The sequence below is a fragment of the Megalobrama amblycephala genome, linkage group LG12 (assembly GCF_018812025.1).
Source record: "Megalobrama amblycephala isolate DHTTF-2021 linkage group LG12, ASM1881202v1, whole genome shotgun sequence".
NCBI lineage: Eukaryota > Metazoa > Chordata > Actinopteri > Cypriniformes > Xenocyprididae > Megalobrama > Megalobrama amblycephala.
The window spans coordinates 25406095-25429842 of NC_063055.1; the positions used below are offsets into that span (position 1 = coordinate 25406095).

The 23748-nt window shown below is 38.0% G+C and overlaps 1 protein-coding gene across 1 annotated transcript; it reads left to right on the top strand.

Moving 5' to 3' along the window:
* On the top strand, nt 1-23457 carry prkar2aa (protein kinase, cAMP-dependent, regulatory, type II, alpha A). The gene is made up of 10 exons (XM_048209997.1): nt 1-1483; nt 14117-14152; nt 16112-16248; nt 17294-17400; nt 20016-20169; nt 20376-20477; nt 20663-20737; nt 21622-21687; nt 21975-22113; nt 22217-23457. The coding sequence occupies exons 1-10, from the start codon at nt 1225-1227 to the stop codon at nt 22339-22341; spliced, it is 1200 nt and encodes a 399-aa protein (XP_048065954.1). The 5' UTR covers nt 1-1224; the 3' UTR covers nt 22342-23457.
* Nucleotides 23458-23748: the final 291 nt, after the last annotated feature.

Below are 23748 nucleotides of genomic sequence, written 5' to 3' on the forward strand. Positions count from 1 at the left end.
GTGACCGCGCCCCCGAGGCTCAGCGGCTCGCGGTGGAGAAGGAGAGAGTGTGCGCCTTGTCAGGAGGCACCAACGGTCTGTTCTTACAGGAAAAAACGAGAATATTTCAGCTCATTCATGGCGAAATTAGTTTTGTTCGACGTCCAGAAACATATCCATTCCGGACCGCGGCTCTGACAACGACAGGCGACGCGAATATCCGCAGCTCTCAGAGATTGGAGTTTACCGAGGATATCATAGCAGTTTCGTACTTGGAGGCGCGCGAGTGCCGGTGTCGTCGTCTCCGTGGGCGCCGTTTCGTGCTTTCTGGTGACAGCTGACACTTTTCCGATTTCCGAAGGCCTGATTTGTCTCCCTCCTGTCCGGTTCACCCGGTGTCCCTGTCAGCGCCGGGCCGCCTGCACACTCACCCCGGCGCGGCCTCCCTCCTTGTCGAGTCCCCGACGACGACACAGCTACCTCCCCGGTAGAGCCAGTTACCCACACTCCTCTAAAACACCTGCCGTGTTTGCAACAACCAAAAACAGCGGATCCTAAGAGAAAAAAACGGACAAGAGAGACGCGGATCTGTGCGCTGGTGATACAGACAGACGGAGCTGTCATACAACATATCAACAGCTCTCTGAATTTACATATATTAAGTTTATTCTCGCACGCGATTGGCTTATTCTCTCGTGCACATCCGTTATTAAGGTATTAGACAACAAAACATAAAAAATACAAACTAATCACGCTTTGTGCAAAGGCAAGGCCTCTTCTGCTAACTCAGATAGCTGCATCGCTAACTCCCAGCCTGGGTTTAATCAGCTTGTAATCTTATTAACTGCACTTTTGACTCCTATTCATCGCTTATTTTGTACCATACGAAACAATAGCGAAGCGATTTTAATTTATAGTTACTGGTTCAACGCACAGTACAGTATCCTTGCCAAGAGATCCATTGATTAAAAGCAGGAGGAAACGGAGCTATCAGCCTTTACTTTCTACTACTCCGCCTGATTAATTCCCACCTTGGGAAACAAAAACCGAAGAATCTTATGTGTTGCGCTGGTTTCAGCTGACCTTTGCTACCAAATTTAACTAAGTCCCTCACGAGCTTCTTGCGCTGCAACCCGCTGCATGTACTGATACGGGAAAGACTTGATTTATATTTTTGTACCATAGTTCAGGAGCCATTTAGAACAGGGTCACATATCTGCACAAACCTCCTACTACTGTTTAGACATGAGTATTGAGATTCCAGTCGGTCTGACGGAGCTGCTTCAAGGCTACACCGTGGAGGTGCTGCGCCAGAGGCCGCCGGACCTGGTGGAGTTTGCCGTGCAGTATTTCACCCGCCTGCGGGACACCAGGAACCAGGACGGGTCCGGGGCGGCCGCCGCCACCAAAACCGGGGGGAAGGGAGTGATGTTTGATGGCGAACCGATGCAGACAGAGTCGAACGGCGACGAAGATGACGAGGACGATGACTCAGATTTTGAGCGTGAGTGCCTCTTTATTAAATGCGTTTATTACTCCACCTGTAAATATGATGAAGATATTGCTGCTTGAGTTTGTTTTAGTGTAAGCGTGTTTGCACGGCTAACGAGGGTGTCAGATTTCCCTTGTGATGGGTAACGTGAGGAACAGCCTTATCTAGGCTGTTTCCATGGCACTCGCTCGAGCTCTCATCCAAGCGCTTTGATTGACAGAGTGACAAGTGGCCTGCACAAGGCATCCCCAGAATGCATGCAAAATTAATATGGGATAGTATGCACGCCTAATAGATTTGCATTAATATTTATGCATTTCTGTTCTTGAATAGAGAGACGGCTGTGGTGTGTGATCGGTCTAGCGATGTTAGCCCATTCGTGCTGTATGAATTGCTTGTATGAATGGATGCGGGCTGGCCATTGAGAATACTAACAGGGATTTTTCATAATGGAGAGAGGTGTGCTCGCGCACATCAAAGCAGCCCCTCTTTCCTTTCATGTAGTGCAGAGCGAGCAGCTGCACTTTCCTAGTGGAAACCAAGCAGATTTCACTGGCAGACATTCTTGAAAAGAAGTCATTGAGAGAAGTCTGACCATTGAGAACAGTGAGGAAGAGGTGTGGAAATGGATACAGGGATTATTGCACCTTTCCAAATTGCTTAATCATATTTCATCAATCTGCTTAATATGCAATGCCTACCTGTGTCTGAGTGGATTATGCCCTGTTTACGCTGATTGTTTAATATTTAATTCTGTAATTGTTTTCATAGCCTCTTACAAAACAGAATGGGGAAGTCCATACCTATATCTGTGTTAATTCTGATCTCAGATCAGTGAGTGTGAAGGTTTGTGTACTTTCAGTGGTTTGTATTTGAGCAGATATATTATTCTCTTCCCACGTCCTAATGTGCATACTTTGCTGCTATATAGAATGCAAAAAGAAGTACGTCAAATGATAGTATGCCTACTTATTGTACCAGTAAGTACTTTTACATGCGCAGTTATAATCTGGCTGCAATTGGGCTGTAGTCTCTATCTAATAGATTGTGTCGAAGGATTCGGTTGGACTATAGCATTTAGATGACATTTTAAAGACAAGTCGCATGTTAAATGCGTTTAATAGTTTAGAATGACGAATGACCCACTGCATCCACCAAGATCCTGAAGTGCGCTGCCAGTCTCATATCCCAAACTTCTGTGGAAAGCTGAGGAGCTGTCAGATTTGAAAGGTTGAGAAATGAAGCAAAACTGAGTGGCTTTTCAAATGCAAGTGCTGTAGTTACCAAGAAAGTTGTTATTATTAGTGTTGTCACGATTCTGGAATTTCTAACTTTGATATGATACCTTGAAAATGAATTTCCAACGCACGTTCATGAGAGCCCCACAACGCATACATGTTGTTAACGCGAGAGCAGATGTTGTTGCATTGGAGATTAATATTTTGTAAATAAAGTGGTAAATTATGTTTTTTGCGCAAAGAAAACACTTGCATCGCTTCATAAAATTGAAGTCACACGAATTACTTTAATGATTTCTTTACTACCTTTCTGGGGCTTGAAAGTGGTAGCTGCATAGACTGTCCAGTGCTTCCCACAGGATTTTTGTGTAACTGTGGTTGATGGACCTTCTTCCCTCCCGGGGGGTCCGGGGGCATGCCCCCTCGTAAGAAAATTTTGTAAAATTTAGGGCTCCAACCCATATTCAGTGTGCAAATTGAACAAAGAAAAGAGTCTTTGCTTGTTACCTGAACTTTAAAGGGGACTCAACCCTCTTTTAGTTGTGATATAGTGTCTCAGTCTACATTACACATCATAATTAATAATAATAATAATAATAAAAATAGTTATATTATTCCTATGACAGTTTCTATACTTAAAATAGATAAACATCTCACATATTTTGATGGAAAGTGCAATCAAGCTCTCTTTGCGTTGCGCAAACAGACAGTCTTTTGCGATTTGATAAGGACACAAAGCCTTATCGGACTTTAATTTTAGTTTGTTTGACAGCAATGGTGCAAAACACGGCATTAAAGACTTTTTTTTTTTTTTGGGCCGCCACAGTCTAGTTAATGAATGTGAAGCACTGAAATCTATTTGTGTTTACGTGTTTACATGTGCACCAATAATGCAATTATTTCTCATAATCAGAGTAGGGTCTGTTTACATGACACATGCAGGACTCTTCACTCCAGTTTACATGCAATTTTCATTACTCTGAATATTCACTAATAAGTATGGTTATACCACACTTATATAGGCATACAGTGTGCATGTTACCGGCCATTGTATTAATCTGCTCACATCAAATTCAAAATACATTTGTATGGACGTACTGGATATTATTCGGCGCTGTGATGAACATCGCAATGCTGGGTTTGCCTACACTGCGTTGCATTCTTCGCACTGTCTGGATGAAGATATGGAGCAGAGACTGCGCAGCGAGTTGTATTGACAGAGTTTAGCGATTTGGAGATAAGAGAACTTCAGAATAATGTCACGGAGTTCATTCATGAAGTTGTGTGAACAATACATGGTATCCGTGTACATCCGAGCACATGCGCACTTTGGTCAGAGCGGTAATAATGTGATTAAAGGGTTAGTTCACCCAAAAATGAAAATAATGTCATTTAGTGGCAAAGCCACTGAACCTCTCAAGATCCATAAAGGTACTAAAAACATATTTAAAACCGTTCATGTGAGTTCAGTGGTTCTACCTAATTATTATAAAGCGACGAGAATACTTTTTGTGTGCCAAAAAAAACCCAAAATAATGACTTTTCAACAATATCTCATGATGGCCGATTTCAAAACACTGCTTCAAAGCTTTACGAATATTTTGTTTCGAATTAGTGATTCGGATCTCCTATCAAACAGCTAAACTGCTGAAATCACGTGACTTTGGCGCTCCAAACCACTGATTCGATTCGTAAAGCTCTGAATCTTCATGAAGCAGTGCTTTGAAATCAGCCATCACTAGATAGAGTTGAAAAGTCGTATTTTGTTTTTTTGGCGCACAAAAAGTATTCTCGACGCTTTATAATAATAAGGTAGAACCGCTGTACTCTCATGAACTGTTTTAAATATGTTTTTAGTATCTTTATGGATCTTGAGAGGTTCAGTGCTTTCAATAGAGGCCTCACTGAGCCATCGGATTTCATCAAAAATATCTTAATTTGTTTTCCGAAGATGAACGAAGGTCTTAGGGGTGTTGAACGACATGAGGGTGAGTAATAAATGACATAATTTTCATTTTTGGGTGAACTAACCCTTTAAGGTTTTTACATTCCTGTTTATTGCTATTAAAATCGGTGTACACCACCTAGTTTAATGCGATTATGCTTACTAGGATTATGAGCGTAGTTGCATTACTTTAATCAAAGTATTGCATTTACATGAGGTAAAGTTTAATCACAATATTGCCAAAATCCCATTATAATCGCATTATGAGGGTGTAAATGCACTGATTGTTGATATTGTGGTGGACTGCCACCAATAATGCAATGTATGGGAAACACTGCTGTCATTGGAGGGACAGAAAGACCTCAGATTATTAACAAATGTCTTACGGGTTTGGAATGACAGGGGTGAGTAATTAATGACAGAATTTTCATTTTTGGGTGAACTAATACCTTTCAAATAAAGTAATCAAATGGAAAAATAACACTGGATAGTCTTCATTGTAAAAATTAAATACAGATTAATGCTTACAATTAAAGTTAAAAAAGTTATTCAGTCAAGAGCAGTGAGTGATTTTCTCTTTTCTTGTATTTTCTTCTTTGATTAATATGACAGACTGCCGCAGGAATATTAGGCTGCTGTCACTTTAAGAGCTTGTGCCACGGATCCAATATACTGTTACAATGTACGTTTTCTTTCTCAACTATTTACATTCCAAAACTGACTATGTTTGCCTGAATACTCACCACAATGGGTGGTTTGACACAAGTTTGTGTGTATTTGACCTTTAAGCACAATTAGTCATGAAAAATAACTCAATTTGGTACCTGTGAGTTGTTTGAGAGGCCGCTTTATGTATGCACCACTTAAATAGATCAGTGTGTGCGAGCTTTTGTTGTGCTCGCGTAACCTGCAGCAATGAGTAAAATTATGTACAATACCCACAACCCTGCACAGAAATTCAGACCCTGTAATGTGTTGTTCTACAGCGGAGCTTTAGTGAGCTGAGGAATCCATAGCATGCTGGGGCACGGTTGAACCATTGAACCATAGATAAGACCATCCCACTTTCTTACTTTGCGTCATGCTGTCAAGAAAACATCTGCACATTACTGCAGAACAGGCAATGTATCATGCAGAAATTTGGATGGATTTGACTGCACTTAGACTTGCATACTCTATCGCGTATTGTTGGTTTCTGTGAGAATTTTGATACATGATCACAATTGTTTTGCTAACTTCCGCCAGACTTAGAACACAACCATCTCTTTAACCACATGACCTCTCTACAAAACCCCTACCCCAAATGCACAAAATTATTGACAGGCAGAAAAACAAAATTATTGACAGGCAGAAAACTAAAATGACTAAAGCACCCTAGTTACTAATAAAAAATGTACTATGAATTAAAGTGAAATGAATTGAAGTGTAAAAGAAGTGTGCATCTAAGTGCAAGTGTGTAGCTTTTTTGTTTTAGGTCATCTGTCTGGATGAGAGTGTACTCTTTGTTTTAAGCGGGATAATCAGAGAGGAACAGAGCAGTCTGCTGTTTTAAGGACTCAGAGTCTCTACTTGCACAACAGCCTGCAAATACCCTAACAGCGTGTCAAAGAACCTGTTTGTGCTGCTTCTCACTGCTGGGTTGCCTGTTGTTGGTGTGATTTGATAGGACACAAGTTGTAGTTTTGTTTTTGCATAATCTGAAACTCCATAGTGAGTGTAAAATCTTTTTCACATTATAGACATATGAAACTAAAACTTGAAAAGGGGAACTGTAGCTTTTTCAGGCAGTTAGCGTGTTGTCACAACCATGATGTGGTTTATCTGAGAAGGTCCTCATGGTCTTTACTGAGCCAAAACCATGTTTTTGCAGTTTTGTCAAGAATTAACTAGTAATAAAGGTCCTGAATAATTTGTGTTAAAATGGCTACCATAAAAGTAACATAAATCTTTTTTTTTCCTTTTAAGAAAGAAAAAGATTGCTCTATATATTGTTTTCAGTTGCAGGAAACAAAAAATATCTAAAATTCACTGCATTTTTCATTGTTTCCACTTTGAAAATGTTTTTAAAAAATATTGAATGCTTTTCTGCTGGACCTTTATTGAGTTTTTGACTTTACTTCAGGACCTGACTGGTATTAAAGGGTTAGTTCACCCAAAAATGAAAATTCTGTCATTAATTACTCACCCTCATGTCATTCCACACCTGTAATGCCAAGTTTACACTACAGGATTTTAAGACCGATTTGCAAGTTAAACAAGCTCGCCAACGGGTCGGGCTGTGATCGGGGGAAAATCAGCGGGTGATTGGCGCTCGCCAATCTTTATGTGTGAACTACTCAGCAACGCATCAAAGAGGCTCGCTGACGTGTCGCCGACACCTCTCTGACACCAGACAAATATCTAGCATGCTAAATATCTGGAGCTGTCGGCCGACTCGATATCCTGTGGTGTCATGTGTCGTGATGAAACAGCCAATGAAATACACACTGACACTTATGTCTATGGAAGCAGCAATAACATTGGCCTATAATTTGCCCGACGTTTATTCATATCAGATACACATTGTGTAAGTAACTATAAAGCTCACTCTATTCTTCTCCCAGTTCACTGGCCACATGTATTTTGGTACAAATGGATAAATTCATGTGTTGTAGCCTATAATTCCAACTGACAGGACTCTCTGAACTAAAGCACAAAAAAACAAGGCGGCGCCCATCTCGCGTTTATAGATTAAGATCAAGATCATGATGTAGGTGTTTAAATGACAAAACACTCACTTGCAAATATTTTGTTTACCTAAGATGAACGAATGTCTTACAGGTTTGGAATGACATGAGGGTGAGTAATTAATGACATTTTCAAATAAAGTTGTTGTCGTCAGCTCGTGTAGTGTGTAACCCCCTGTTGCGGATCATTTACGTAGTGACGCATAGTGTGAACACCACAACTACTTAAAGACTCCACAGCAAGTCATGTATTCTGAACAGCACAGCGATCTGCCGACGCTTAAAGTCCTGTAGTATAAACTTGGCATAAGACCTTTGTTCATCTTCGGAACAGCGTAGGAGAATGACACGGAAAAGAAGAAATTGTTGAAAGTTATTTTTGTTTTGTGTTTGCACACGAAAAGTATTCTCGTCGCTTCATAACATTAAGGTTGAAGCATGTGGACTTTTTTAGCGATGTCTTTTATACTTGTCTGGGGGTGAGTTAGGGTGAGTAATGACACAATTTTTTTTTTTTTTTGTGAACTAACCCTTTAAGAATACATGCGCACCAGCTACTGGCTGTCTATCAGGGAAAATGCTTCGGTATTGTTTTTTCCTGTCTGTGTGTGTATTGTTTGTGTGTTTTGTATGCCTGGGTGTGTCTATTATGTTTTATTCTTCATGTTTGAGGTTTCCGATAACAATCTGGACTTTAGTACTTCCTTCTATCTATCACCAAGAGGGTGACTATCTACCCTGGCCCTGTTTGTTCTTCCCACCCTGGTCATTGATTTCAGAAGCAGCATTATAGTGTGGTCATAAGAGCTTATGAAGTGTTATCTCAGCTGCTGGTCATAGACTTCAGCTTATTATCACATTGTTTCTGCATTTTTGAGTCCTGCACTGGCAGAAAATAAGTTAAGATGAAGTTATTTAGGTTTAAGAGTTCAGATCGCTGTATTACACAATGCATAAACCATAATCTGTCCAACAGTGCAACGGAGCTGTTCCTTCTCAAGACATTGTGGGTAAGGCTAAAGGTTAGACAGGATGTGGAAACCCTGAACATTATCTACGATGTTGCCTACACTATTTTAGTCTCCAATTATTTCCTCTCTCATGCCCAGAGTGGGAAACATTGTTCTGATCCCCTTTTTTGCATGTTAGTTGACAGCAACACGCACACGAACACACAAGTTTACCCCTCAGCCTTTATAAGATGTTTGCAGGTCAGTCTGATTAGTGGTGGTGGCTCAAGGAGAGGAGGTCATTGGGACAGGAGTGCAACCAATGGGAGGACTCCAATTGCGAGGTGTACGTTTTGATTGGACATGCCTTGACCTTCAGCTAGCACCACATAATACAGTATCAGCCAATCAGAGGTGGGTTAAAAGAACAGACAGTGCCCTTGTCCAGTCAGGGTGCAGATTAAGCAGACTGATGGCCTTGGCTAATCAGAGGCAGAGCTGACCTTGCCTCTAATGTTCATGTTATGCACAAAAACACACTTGCAGATATTTTTATTGGCACTAAATCCTTAAATATGCTTTTGTAATGTTTATAGAAAGTGAATAAATGGGTGTATTTTGAGTAAATATCTGCTTCTGTTGATCCCTGGTACTGTAGTTGCCATTCATGCTCTCTCCTAATCTTCTGGCCGTCAGTAAGGAGTTAAACCCACATTGCACAGTTCTAGACAGATCCACACTACCTTATAAGGGCTAAAGAGAGAGAGAGAGGGAGAAATGGAGTGCTGCAGAAAGATAGACAAAGTTTGTAGAGAGTGAAGGAAAAGACACCAAGATTGATTGGTTACAGCTGAAAGGGGGGAGAGAGTGTTTTCCTCTTGTTTACGAGTTGTACAGCTGTTTGAGATTTTATTAATCAGCCGAGCAGTTTTCTCTGTGTGTGAGAGAGGTGTTTTATTCATTGTGTTATGGTAGTGTTGCATAGTGTAGTCTTCCTTGTACTTTTGCAAACGTGTAGGGTCTGTTTACATCTGGTCGCAAATGAGCAGCTGAGAAAGTATGTCTTCAGCAAGCTGATGCACAAACTGCCGAAAATGAAGCAAAGTACGGTGTCGCATCCTGAAGCTCAACAGTCATCTTCATTCAAAGTAGAGAGACTAAATTATCTTACGAGTGCTATGCCGCTTTCTCTCCTATTGTGGACTTTGATCTTGAAATTAGCTGATGATAGAAAAATTGCAGCTGATATCTGTTTCAGCTTATATCTGCTTCTCGTTGACTTGAACTCCGTTAAATTTGCATATAGCATTGTAGGAATTGAAGATCAGATTTAAATTTGTTTTGCAGAGACACATTTATGTGGCCAAGTGTAAATGAAAATATATATATATATATATATATATATATATATATATATATATATATATAGGCCTATATCAGAGGTTGTGTTAGACTGTAACTTTGTCCGTCGTTTTGACTGACAGGGTCGTAAAAAATCCGTCATAATCTATTATTACCCGTCATTTTAATTTTCATCTTTTAATTATAATAACACATTTAATTGCTTTTATTTTTGCTCACATTTGAACAAAAATAAAAGCAATTAAATGTTTTATTATAATTAAAATAAGAAATTAAAATGACGGGTAATTCAAACGTGAAATTTCTCTGTACGTGTTGGTAGCTATTAAAGAAAACGTGGTTTCATATTTATGTTTAAATAGTCCAATGTTATGTTTTAAATTCATTCATCTATTTGATTATGAGAAGTGAAGAGCATGAGTAAGATGCATCATAAGATGCGCATGTCGGGAGACATGGAGTGTGTCAGACATGATTTTGACCACTTCATAAAGTTTTATTTTGTAGAAAGCCTTTCTTTAAAGTGAATTTCGTTTTGTAAAAATTGTATCTTAATTTTAATCAATGTTTCATCAACCAATTGCCTGGATGTAATAAATAAGAAGCAAATATAGTAGAAAATATAATCATGATATGGAGGCGCGGGCGCGATCACTGGCGCGTGAACTGGAACGCGTCTTGCATGAATGAACCGAAACTCAGCGTATAGGCTGCTTGCCTCAGAGACATGAGAAATATCTCTATAGAAAGCATGAAATATCTACTTTAACGAAAACGAAATAATTCAAAATGAAAAGAAATAGGCTACTCTGTTTATGTAGAATAAACCAAATGAATTGTGCATTCTCTCTCTAAGCGCGTCCATGAGGAGATGAGGAGAGTCAATGTCAACTTCATCTTTGCCGCCGACACTGATTCAGAAAACATTACTTTATTAATAAACAATTAAAATGTCTCCTTGCTGTTTTGGTCACATTCATAAGACCAGTATTGATTCGTAAATCCCAGGCTATATGCCTTTTTCAGTTGACGAATAAACAGTGCATAGTGCGCCTCCCACCCAATAAATCGCAATAGGCTGAAAGCTTTGTATTGCTTTTGATATGGAACAAAGTCTCAGATTTAAAATTCTGTCCATTTCATTAAGAAATTCAAGCAATAAATACCGTTTTGGCGCTCTTTAATGTGGCGTGATAGAGAGTTGTAGCTTCTGGATACTCGCCTGTGCGTTATCAAACTCATAGCAAAAGATTCGTGCCAGTTTCATTTTTGTTCTGGATCCAGTGCTCTGCTGCTACGTTGGAGCGCACTCGCCACCAGCTGAACAGGGGTGTGAATAACAGTTACAATTTACAATAGATCACCCTCAGTGTAATCTGTCAACGTGACGGACGGCCTTCAGATTTTTCCGTCAATGTTAAAAAAATTCCGATAATTTTCGGTTAACGCGACCTCTGTATGTGTGTGTGTGTGTGTGTGTGTGTGTGTGTGTGTGTATATATATATATATATATATATATATATATATATATATATATATATATATATATATATATATATATATATATATGTATATATATATATATATATATATATATATATATATATATATAATTATAATGTAAAAAATAAATGTTAATGTCATGTACACTACTGTTCCAAAGTGTATGATTTTTTTTTTTTTATATATAAAAAAAATAAATAAATTCTATTAATATTATTGTAAGAAATGTTACTTGAGCACCAAATCAGCATATATGAAGGATCATTTAACACTGAAGACTGGAGTAATGATGCTGAAAATTCAGCTTTTCCATCCCACATATAAATTGCATTGATTTAGATGATGTTTATGTGTTTATTTATTATCATGTTTTGGTATGGTTGTTTATGCATGTTGTGTGTGAGCGAAAGCACAGAACTTTTTGCAGTTTAGTTGCTGACTCTCACATGATAAGTGATTTTAACTGTACCATCACAGAGCTTACACACACATATTCTGTTTACTTTTAAAATTACTAGTCTCTCTCTCCCCCTCTGGCTAATATTTGCCAGCAATGAGAGAGAGAGATAAGACTGTGTGTGCATGAGGATATCTAGAATGACATGAAGGGAGATAAGAAGACAGACAGGACAACCCTTAAGTTTTGTAATTCTCGGGTTAATGTTGTTTTGTACTATTGCTTATCCTTAAGCTTAGTGGTTTGAACAATCTCCTAATCCTAAAATATTAAACTCTGGCAGGTTTATACTTTGGATGTAATACCTCAAATCATATGGCTTGCTGATGTTTCTAAGCAGTCAGATTGAAAATGTGTTAAACAAAAACTTAAAAAAAAAAAAGTAAATCACAGAAAATAAAATATTTATATTCCCTATATCTAGATGATATCCGTATAATATAGACTAAAGTTTGGGGTCGGTAAGATTTAAATGTTTTTGAAGGAAGTCAGTTATGCACGCCAATGCTGCGTTTATTTGATCAAAAACTGTAGTATTGTGAAACATTATTACAATGTATTAATATTATTCTATATATTATATTTTATATTATTATTATTTTAAATTATATTGAAAAATGTAATTTATTCCTGTGATGGCAAAGCTGAATTTTCAGCATCATTACTCCAGTCTTCAGTATCACATGATCCTTCTAACATAAATCATTCTAATATGCTGATTTGCTGCTCAACAAACATTTCTTATCAACATTGAAATTGATTGTGCTCCTTAATATTTTTGTGGAAATTGGGATACATTTTTCAGGATTTTTTGATTAATAGATAGTTGCTGAAAAAGAACAGCATTTATTTAAAATAGAAATCATTTATAAATGTCTTTACTATCAACTTTGATCAGTATAATTCATCCTTGCTGAATAAAAGAATAAATGCATTTAAAAAAAAACCTCAAACAAACAGAAAATTACTGACCTCAAATGTTTTGAATGGTTGGGTATAATAAAACAGGACATTTAAAACAAACATTATGGCTAAGCCACTGTTTTTCCTACAAGAAAAGTGGATGGTGATGCTGATGCAAGTACTATGATACTCATGCAAGTATCAGATTTCACTGTGACTTGTGTGCTGAAATATTCCATCTCTTCTGAAGCCGTACTGCAAATGCAACTGCAAGTGAAATGTGAGAACAATGGTGGAGGGAAGGATTTTCAGTAAATAACGTCTTAAATTTCAGGTCTGTTTCAAGTGGTTAAGTAACGTAATAACTTAGTACCCCCCCAGAGGTTAAAGTTGACAATTTTATACAACAATCGATTATGTAAATTTATGTAAATTGATCCATAGTGTGTGTGTGGAACTGATGTGAGGGTGAGTAAATGATGTCAGAACGTGAATTTCAGAGTAAATTATCCTTTAATGATTCTTAATGGATCGACTTTGTATATTCATAGAAATATTGCCCTCACCCATTATTCTTTTTCGTTTCTTCTTTCCTGTGTCACACTTTCTCTTTTTTTTTTTCCCCTCTCTCTGGTTGCTGAGAGAGTGAGTGGGTGTGTATTGTGGGGGGGAATAGTTGTTATAGCGATGAGGAGGTCTTCCTTGTATTTTGTTGTCATGGCAACTTTGTCCACTTGATATCCCCTACACGTGAGGTTGAAGCGCCCCATCTCACAACACTTCACGCGCTCATGCACGCACTCATTTCTTTGAGTGCTCTTACAACACGTCCATGTATTAAGCCGCCTTATCTGGGCATTGTACACACACACACACACACACACACACACACACACACACACACACACACACACACACACACACACACACACACACACACACACACACACACACACACACACACACACACAGTGTTAAGTAATTTGCAAAGAGGTGTAAATCTGAATGCTTATGTGTGAATACACACAATTCGGTGGCATTTAACGTGAGGATGCATTTGTGTTGCACGTTAATTACTGTAAGAATGTGTTCAAACATGATGATACTTTTTGGTATGTGAAAATCTGTTTGTTACAGAGCTATTGGTTATGAGCGGAACATCTTAAGACGGTACTTCACTAACAAGAGAGTGTGTATGTGAGAGAAAGATTATTGCTAGTTTTACACCAAAGAGTTAATGGACCTGATGGATTGTAACAGCGCCATGAGAAAGGAGGAGGAGGAGGGTGTGCAGACCTGCAGGGCTCCTGAGAGTCGTGCTAGTGCACTCAACTGTGATCGTACACACATAATTGCAATCTCCTGAAACTGGTACAGCCTGTAGGACAGGCCTTTGACTGACCTTACCGAATATTTAACACGCCCACACAGTTACTGAAGGGCACATGTGAGATTTGGAGACTAAATTTGATCGTTAACATTGTCTGTGAGTCTGCAGCTCTCAGCAGGCATGGGAGAATTTGAACAGTCATTAACTCTCTCTGTCTTTTTTCTCCACAGCTCCTCCCCCGAGCAGATTTAACCGGAGAGTGTCGGGTGAGTTCTGTTTGACGTCATTGCACTAATCATGTGGTTTAAAGTGTGTGTGTGAGTGTCCGATAAGTGCTCTGCCTTTCCGTCATTTCCCCTTGTGTTTGTTTTATAGTAATTACGTCGCCAGCATGCCCACTCATTCTGCCCCTTTCAATTGTGTACCAGTTAAAATAAAAAAATCCCCTCTTTCAGCATGTACATTCCTTTGATGTGGGATTTTTAAAATCTCAATATGCTATCGGTAAAACGTTTAATGCATTGAGATGAATACTTTTTTCATAAGTGTGAAGTTAAGCATTGTCCATTCTGGTTAAACACTTCTATAGCAGAGGTTTCAAACTGGGGTCCGTGGACACCTGGGGAGCCAAAAAAGGGTTCTAGGTGGCCTGTGGAAAATTTGAAAAAAGTGTGCAATACAAAATAAACATCTTGCCTATAGTTAAGATAACTAATTTTTTTGTTTGTTTGTTTGTAACAAATAAATGTAAGTTGTTTCTCCTTTCTGACAAAGTAGTGTATCAAGTACTGTGATACACTACCATTCAAAAGTTTGGGGTCAGTAAGATTTTTTTTTTTTTTATTGTTTTTGAAAGGCATGTCAAATATTATTACAGTTTAAAATAACATTAACTATAACTGAAAATAACTTTGTTTGAAATTTTAATTCTTAAATGTAATGTTTTTTACATGCACATTTTACCAATTCCAAATCACATCAATCTTAATAACTACTATTAATTTTGTATTTAATCATTTATAAGTGATATATAATTGTTCATGAAGGCTGGAAGTGAAAAACGCCTCATATTCAGGTGTGCATAATTATTAGGCAGGTTTTCTTTTACAGTTAAATGAGCCAAAAAGAGATTGAACTCAGACTGAAAATTCAAAAATTATCAAATTCTTATGAGAAGGATGCAATACTAATGCAGTACTAGATATTGCAAAGTTAAAGCATGACCATTGGACAGTGAAATGCTCATTGGGTAAGAAGGGTCAGACAAAAACAGGTGGAGAAGAAAAGACACATGTTAACTGCAAAAGAATTAAGAATTAAGGTGAAGAATTAAGTGTGAAACCATCAGGAACCCTTTAGTCTCCGGCACCACCATTTTCCAGAACTGCAACCTACCTGGAGTCTCCAGAAGTGCAAGGTGTCAGGATCTCAGAGACTTAGGTTAGCTAAAGAATCCTAAAAAATGACCCGCACTTAATAAGAATCACAAGCTGAAGTGTTGTAAAATACATGAAGACTGTTTTTTGTATAGGCTTTATAGACAGACAGCTTGAGAGTGACTCCTGAAGGACCAGCACCACATCCTCTTATACCACTGTTAAAAGAATTTATCTTCCAGAATCTGGCAGTTAGTTTTGGAAGATCATTTTTAGTCCATCTCTGCAAGACGGACATTTCAGGATAAGAGAGGGACTAAAAATGAACTCCCACACCTTACTGCCAGATTCTGGAAGATAAATTCTTCAAACAGTGGTATAAGAGGATGTGGTGCTGGTCCATCTTTTTAGGTTTCTATACCTAACCTAAGTCTCTGAGATCCTGACACCTTGCACTTCTGGAGACTACAGGTAGGTTGCAGTTATGGAAAAGGCCTTCTGAAGCAAATCGATGCATGTGTGTGTGAGACAAATATCCTTATTTAAAACTTTATAAAGTAAAATAACAATCTTCCAGCATGGCAGCCATATGCATTCGACCTAGTGTTAGAACATCATGACATTGTGTACTACGTTGTGGAAGTTAATGCTTTTTGGACGTACATTGAATGCGTATGGCTGTCCCGCCAAATACTTAATATTGGTTTCTTATTTTTTTTGCACAGTATAAATGGGTACATTTTGGGTATTTGGCATTGAAAAAGTCCTTTTCAAGTGTTTTTGATTCACTTGTATGTGGCTTTGGTGAGGACTTCTGTCAAGTAATTAAATAGTAATTCATTTTCATAGTGTGTGCGGAGGCCTTTAACCCTGATGATGATGAGGAAGACTCTGAGCCGAGAGTTGTTCATCCAAAAACAGACGAGCAGCGTTGTAGATTACAGGAGGCCTGCAAGGACATTCTGCTGTTCAAGGCTCTTGATCAGGTACACACACACACACAAACACACACAGATATGAGGGCTATTAAACTGTAAACAAACGTCATCCACATTATATATGCGCAGGCCAGTCAGTCAGGTTTGGTTTGCATGGGCGACTGATCACACGTGCCTTACTTAAGCAGCCACTGTCGGTTCATTGTTGGAGGAATTGATTTAACATATGTTACTTATAACATATGTTTTTCCCTGTTTGGTGCACACATAAACATGTGTTCTATGAAGTATTTGTAATCAAGCTTGCAAAATAGGAATATTTGCAGTACTTTGAATTTATAACACTTGCAGATAAGAATTTGAAAATAATATTATGCTGATGTTATTACATAATATTATATTAACTATGATAACGTTATATCCTGGTTGTCTAGTCATCCAGCGTATGACAGATCAATTGGTGATGTTGAATTAGTATGTTTTAGTTTTATATTAATATAATATTTTTGGTTTAATACTGTGAGGCAGTGAATTAAAAGATGCATTAGCATAGACAGTATTTATGCTAAAAGTCACGGTCAACATGGTAAAACCTGCTTCATTTTTCGTCTTTAAATTCACCCGTTAACTTCTGTAACAAAGTTTTCTTAAATTGTTTTCAACCATAAATTTCAAGAAAATGACCATGATAGTTTTATGAAATAAGTTATAGATATTTAACCTTTTTTTTTAATGTCTGTCAAAAGATGGTTCTCGTATTCATTCTGCACTACTTTTTAAACGTTAGTCTATGTTCACTTGCATATGGGTATCTTTTGGTGTAGAACTGCGTATCACTCTTTTGTCTTCGTTCAGCATCTTGCACCATGATTGTTGAGTTTTTAAGATGACATGTCAAGATAAAAAATAGTTGAAACATGTCTGGAGACCCCCACACTTTGTTCCATTCTGTTGCACTCTGTCTAGCTGTTATGAACCATAAAAAACGTGCCTATTTTTTCAAAATATGCAGTTTTGCGTAAATATGTACTATATGATCCAGAACACACAAACACTTTTTCTTCATCAGACTCTTTGTCTCTCTCTGGTACAGGAGCAGTTTTCACAGGTGCTGGACGCCATGTTTGAGGTTCTTGTTCAGCCACAAGATCACGTCATTGATCAGGGAGATGATGGGGATAACTTTTATGTAATCGAGAGGTATGTATTTTAAAGTGCGTTTTCGAATATTACCTTATATGTAGTGTGTAATATAGCTGTTTTTGAATGTAAAAGGTCTGCAAAGTAATAGAGTTATTGTCTCCTAAAAGAAAGAACTGCCAAAACGAGTCATCAGCAATTCCAGTCTCACTTCCTGTTACATACCTACGTAACGATGTAACAAATTTCCATAATGTTAGCCTGTGATCTTCATTGGCTACCTGCAAACAGCATCTACTTTGACCCGTGCTCATGCACTGTAGTCGTAGCTGAGGCCTGGAACAGATTTGCATTTGTTTCGTTCATGTTGAGAAGATGCTGTTTTCAGTGCTGCCAATCAACTTTGCATGCAAATAAAAGGGATGAGGATTCGCGCTGGAATTGGTACAGAAAAACTGACGCCATCGTTACTGTACTTATCACTGTGTATGCAAGTGCTGAAGAAGCCTCCGGAGCTGAAATTCAGATATGGTAATAAGTGTTTTGTTTCAGACACATGCTGTAAGCACAACAGACTGGCAGACTGGGCCGTCTGATCAATCAGAGTAGAGTAGGCTCTCGGATACGAAGGATTTCAAGGATTAGTTCACTTTCAAATGAAAATTACCCCAAGCTTTACTCACCCTCAAGCCATCCTAGGTGTATATGACTTTCTTCTTTCTGATGAACACAATCAGAGTTATTTTAATAAATATCCTAACTCATCTTTTAATAGCTTTATAATGGCAGTGAGCGGGATCAAAGAGTATGAGCTGAAGAAAGTGCATCCATCATAAACATACTCCACACGGCTCCAGGGGGTTAATAAAGGCCTTCTGAAATGAAGCAATGCGTTTGTGTAAACAACAATCCATATTTAAGAAGTTATGAAGTAAAATATCTATCTTTTGCCAGACCGCCTTCCGTATTGAACTTACGGAAAAAACGGAACTGGCATCAGTTAAGCTTTTTTCATAAATTGAATAGGGAAGGTGTAGGATGTAGCGTCTGGCAGAAGCTAGATATTTTAACTTTTTTTTTTTTACACAAACTCATTGCTTCACTTCAGAAGACCTTTATTAACCCCACCTGAGCCATGTGAAGTACGTTTATGATGGATGGATGGATGTGGATGGAGGCACTTTCTTCAGCTCATACTTGTTGGTATCTCTCGCTGCCATTATAAAGCCTTGATGCATCAGGATGTTTATTAATATATCTCAGATTATGTTCATCAGATAGAAGAAAGTCATATACACCTAGGGTGGCTTGAGAGTGAATAAAGCTTGGGGTAATTTTCATTTGAAAGTGAACTAATCCTTTAAGGCCCGGGTGGGTATATTTCATTTTCCTCGTTCTGCTCCGTCTTGTGCACAGTTGAGCGCGTGAGCCTTTCAAGGTATACTCCTTTGGCTGATGGCACAGAAAGACAGTCTAGTGGACTTTGTTTTTTTAAGTTGGTTTCAAGTAATTCGCACACGTGCTATTGTATGCGCACCATCCGCGTGAACACAAAAATTGGGGTGTGTGTGGACCTTCGTGCAACGTGGACAGCTAAAGTATACTTTGGGCTTTAGAGGGACTGAATCTTCAAACTAACAGTTTTCAGACTCTTTGTGAAATTAGGTGATGTGCAGTGTATATTATGGAAATGTTATGTTTTTTGACCTTAGATGCATGTAAACCTGTTGTAGGAGACCTCTGAAAAATAAGGAACCTTTAAAATAGCAGAACAGGGGCACTTAAATAAACAGTTTTATGTGTGCTGCCAGTGTGTGTATGATATTCTTGTACGTTTTACGTATATCATGATTTTGGGTAACAAATCAAACATTTTGATTAATTTGATTAAACATTTTGATATTTAATTAATCTATGAGTTGTTTTCCTTGTCAGTTTTAAAATTTTTACTTAAAGAATTTCATGTAAAAAGTGTGCTGTTTCACTTTTTGCCCTTTTTCTAATAATAAGCAAATATAAAAAAAAACTACAAATACATTTACTGCTACTGAATACTTTGTTACTGTTCATTTATAATAATGTACTTGCATTACATACTGTATGCATCGTGAATTACACATGCACACACACTCGTTGAAGTGAACAGGAACAGCAACATCACTTGCTTTTAGGAGAGTTTATTTAAAAATTGCAATATTTGCATTATTTTGAATTTATAACACCTGCATACATAAATTTTACAGTAGTATTATGTAAATGTTATATATTACAGTAGTATAATATCCTGCATCCTGGTAAAAACACATCTCAACCACATGAAACTGCACTTGACGTGATAACCTGGCCATGTAATTCTAAATATGGTTATTATAACCTTCTTTCAACTATACTTTTCACTACTGCGAAGTTAAATTTTTGTTATTTTCATCAGTGATTTTGATTAATTATAGCACTCCTAATCAAGTTGAGACTGAATATGTGACTTGATAAAGGAACTGAGAAGTTTCAAAAAGCAATTTATATTAATTCTTGTTCATTGTTTATCATCTCGAACCATAGTAATGTTCCTCATTTTCAATGTCAATTCCTGAAGGTCAGAATATCAGAATGAAGTGTAGTAACAATACAATTGCCACCACAGCACTAACTGAATGTATGTTTTTGTGTATTTTCAGGGGTGTGTATGATATTGTGGTACAGAAGGATGGTGTGGGCTGCTGTGTGGGTCAGTATAATAATAAGGGGAGTTTCGGAGAACTGGCCCTCATGTACAACACTCCACGTGCTGCAACCATCATCGCTAAAGAGGAGGGAGCCCTCTGGGGACTGGTGAGTGTGTGTGAGAGAGCAAGGGAACTGACAGCATACCCTGTTGACAAAGTGCTCTATAACATCACCACCTTGTGGTTGAAACACTGAATGACTGCTGCTTCACTTTAACAGTGCTTTCATAGCAAATATGAAATGACAATGAGTGTGACAGAAGCATAAATCCAGATCCTAGAGTTTTCAGCTGAGCGGTATGTCTATTTCAGGATCGGGCAACTTTCCGTAGACTCATAGTGAAGAACAATGCAAAGAAGAGAAGGATGTATGAATGCTTCATTGAGTCTGTTCCACTGCTCAAATCACTAGAGGTGAGAAAATCATTGTAAAAACATTTATTATACTGCCAAACATGCTGTTTAGTGGCTCTGTAAAAGAGTATCAGCTGAAGTGAACACTGAAGAAAAACTTTAAGAGTAAGAGAAGAACATTGTTACGTTCTTAGACTGGTATTGATGGTAATGATGAATACTTAGCCCGTCTTTCTGTTTCATAGATATCTGAGAGGATGAAGATTGTTGATGTGCTGGGTGTAAAATCATTTCATGATGGAGAGAGGATCATTATGCAGGTGAGCTTTGCAAAAAGTAGTGCGTAGGTGTGTAAACATTGGACAACAACTTATTTACAATAAGTAGCATTTATTTTAAAAACTACACATTTCAAGCAAAACACTTCATTAAAAGAAGTTTGTTAGGTTTTAAATGTAAAACAATAGATATGCTATTCAAAAGTAAGTGTCTTGACGCTTACTGGTATTCAAATGCTCATTGTTGTGATAACCTCCATCTGTTGCCAGGACACCTGTATCTTAGTAACTCCATACAGTAAACTCACATAAGGCAATATATATACTACATAGCAAATCTCATCTAAACGATTGTTCATATCATCGCCAAATGTAAACCATTGCCCAGCTCTGAACTGCTAAATGTTGTGAACATTATGAAAATTATAATAAAATCTTATTAACATTATGAATTTCTGTGTATTGTGAAAAGTTCTATACAAAAGAAAACTTACTTAATGAGAACTTAAGGACAACTGACTTCATATATCTGCTAAAAATCACCTTTGGACCAGTTAGTCATTGCAAAGATGCCATATATTGTAATCATTTGTTTGCAGATTGCACTTGGTCGTATATTTGGTAATCTAATGCCACTGTACATTTACCTCTACACATACTGTATGTCACATTCATTTTGTGTGAGTCAGTGGGCGGAGTCATTGAGTCTTGATATCCTCTGTTCAGCTCTCACACACTTGAGCAGCTAATATACCAACACACACACACACACACACACACACACACACACACACACACACACACACACACACACAGCCGGTGTAATTATAGCACTATAATAATAGAGCAGAACTGAAGATCAAGACTCTGACTGATGCTATTGTATCATTAATCATTATCATTATTATGGGCTGCTCTATTACCAGGGTGATAAAGCTGATTGCTTTTACGTTGTGGAGTCTGGAGACGTGAAGATTATGATGAAGAGTAAAGTGAGTTACTTTATCTTTCTTTTTTCCTCCATCTTTAATTCTGTTATTATACTGTGCTCAGTTTAGTTCAGATTTTCATTTGATAAAATGCATCTTAAAATACAGAGACATCATTCAAAGGTTGATTTCTGCTTAACCAATGGCTTAGGTTTGGGGTGGGACTATTTGTTTGGCCAACCAGTTTTGGTAGCAATGTAGAAACATTCTTTGAATTTGAATATTCCCTCACAGTAATGCCAACATTTCATTTTTAAATAGTTCTTTCTGTGTTTTTCTGTGTCTTCCAGACGAAAGCAGACAGACAGGATAACGCTGAGGTCGAGATCGCTCGCTGCAGTAGAGGGCAGTATTTCGGAGAACTTGCTCTCGTCACTAATAAACCACGTGCTGCCTCAGCCTATGCTATAGGGGACGTCAAATGCTTGGGTAAGTGTCTCTTTGGGCATCTGACTTGTATTTTTGTATTGAAATAATATGTGTGCCAAGTGCTCCAACAACAATGTCACATGACTGATGTTTCTGTCTTCAGTGATTGATATACAAGCCTTCGAGCGCTTGCTGGGACCCTGCAAAGAGATCATGAAGAGGAATATCGCCCATTATGAGGAGCAGCTGGTGGCTCTGTTTGGATCCAGCGTGGACCTGAGGGACTGAGACAGACTGGCCGTGCCTTACACACACACACACACACACACACGCACTATACAACACGACACGACACATAGGCTATACACTCCTAAAACATTTTGTAGGCACACATTCCTTTTTATGTACACTCATACTCCAGCCAACATGCTCACACTTTCAAATCATACCTCACAAACATACACACACACACACACACACACACACACACACACACGCCTGTTGTCACTGCGTCAGTTGTTCAGTACGAAATAAAAGCATTACCAGCTCAACTGCTGTGACCCTGAACTAACCACAGCCTGGAGAGGATATATGCACGCGCACACACACACACACACACATTCACTTACACCAAAAATTCCCAGCCAAGGACCCATCCTTTCTCATGGTCACTTGCAGTCACAACAAAGAAAAGAGAAAAAGAGACAAGATAAAAAAGAATCTATGTTTAAACAAGAAAAAAAAGTTGATATCTTTCAATAAAAAAATGCAAAAAAGCGCAAAAATTTAAAGTTTTAGAGCATTTTATGACAATGCAAAGCTTTGATAAACTTGTTTAAATATGACCTGTTTCCTTCCCTGCTGTTGGTGCATAAAAGTTTTTTGCTGGTGGTATCCACAGTGACTGGTTTTTCTCACTTAAACTCCACATTGTATTGATTAATGTATTACTATTATTATTAATATTATTATTACATATTTTTGTTGAAGGTTGACTCGCTGTTACACCGCCCCCTAATTGGAGGATGCGAGGCCGAATCTAGTGCGAATTTTTCCCTTTAGTCCTTTTGAATGAGTCGTCCTGAAAAATAAATAAAGCAGACATTTTGGTAACCTGCTGGGACTCTTATGATGCGAATGTTTGTGTGCGTGCGTGCGTGCGTGTGTGTGTGTGTGTGTGTGTTGGACGGTGCGGTCTGTAATTACAGGAACAGTGCCATTTAAATGTCAGGAATCCGTTTTGTTTGTAATATTTTGATTGGAGGCACCATACAAGTGTTTTGGAATGGAGTGTTATTTTTTCTTTAGGGCGTTAGATGGATATTGTTAGTTGGTTATCACCATTGAGGGTTGGCTAGTTTCAGCATTTACAGATTGTACTTTTAATAAACTTTGGATAAATCAGGGTGTCTGCTTTTATTTGGGGAGATTTTTCCTTGAGGAGAAGATGTAGGGGACTGTGTTCTGAACACAATACCTTACATGGTAGTAGTTACATTAAATGAGTTGACAGAAATATACCTTTATTGATTATCATTTACTTTTCCCTACACTTATCTAGAAAAATATTAAAATGTGTTTGTTTATTGTTTGAAACTTTCCAGTGGGTTCTATTGAGCAGCTGAGGCATTTTGTCTCTAATTTCTCACAAGTTACTTGTGACTAGAAACAGACTGGTTAACAATTGCGTCTTAC

Bases quoted from the DNA above. Each gene is read 5' to 3' on its own strand.
- prkar2aa (XM_048209997.1), top strand. From the start codon at position 1,225: ATGAGTATTGAGATTCCAGTCGGTCTGACGGAGCTGCTTCAAGGCTAC. The intron at 14,153-16,111 runs GTGAGTTCTGTT...TCATTTTCATAG, and splicing joins ATTTAACCGGAGAGTGTCGG to TGTGTGCGGAGGCCTTTAAC. The intron at 20,738-21,621 runs GTGAGCTTTGCA...CTCTATTACCAG, and splicing joins GAGAGAGGATCATTATGCAG to GGTGATAAAGCTGATTGCTT.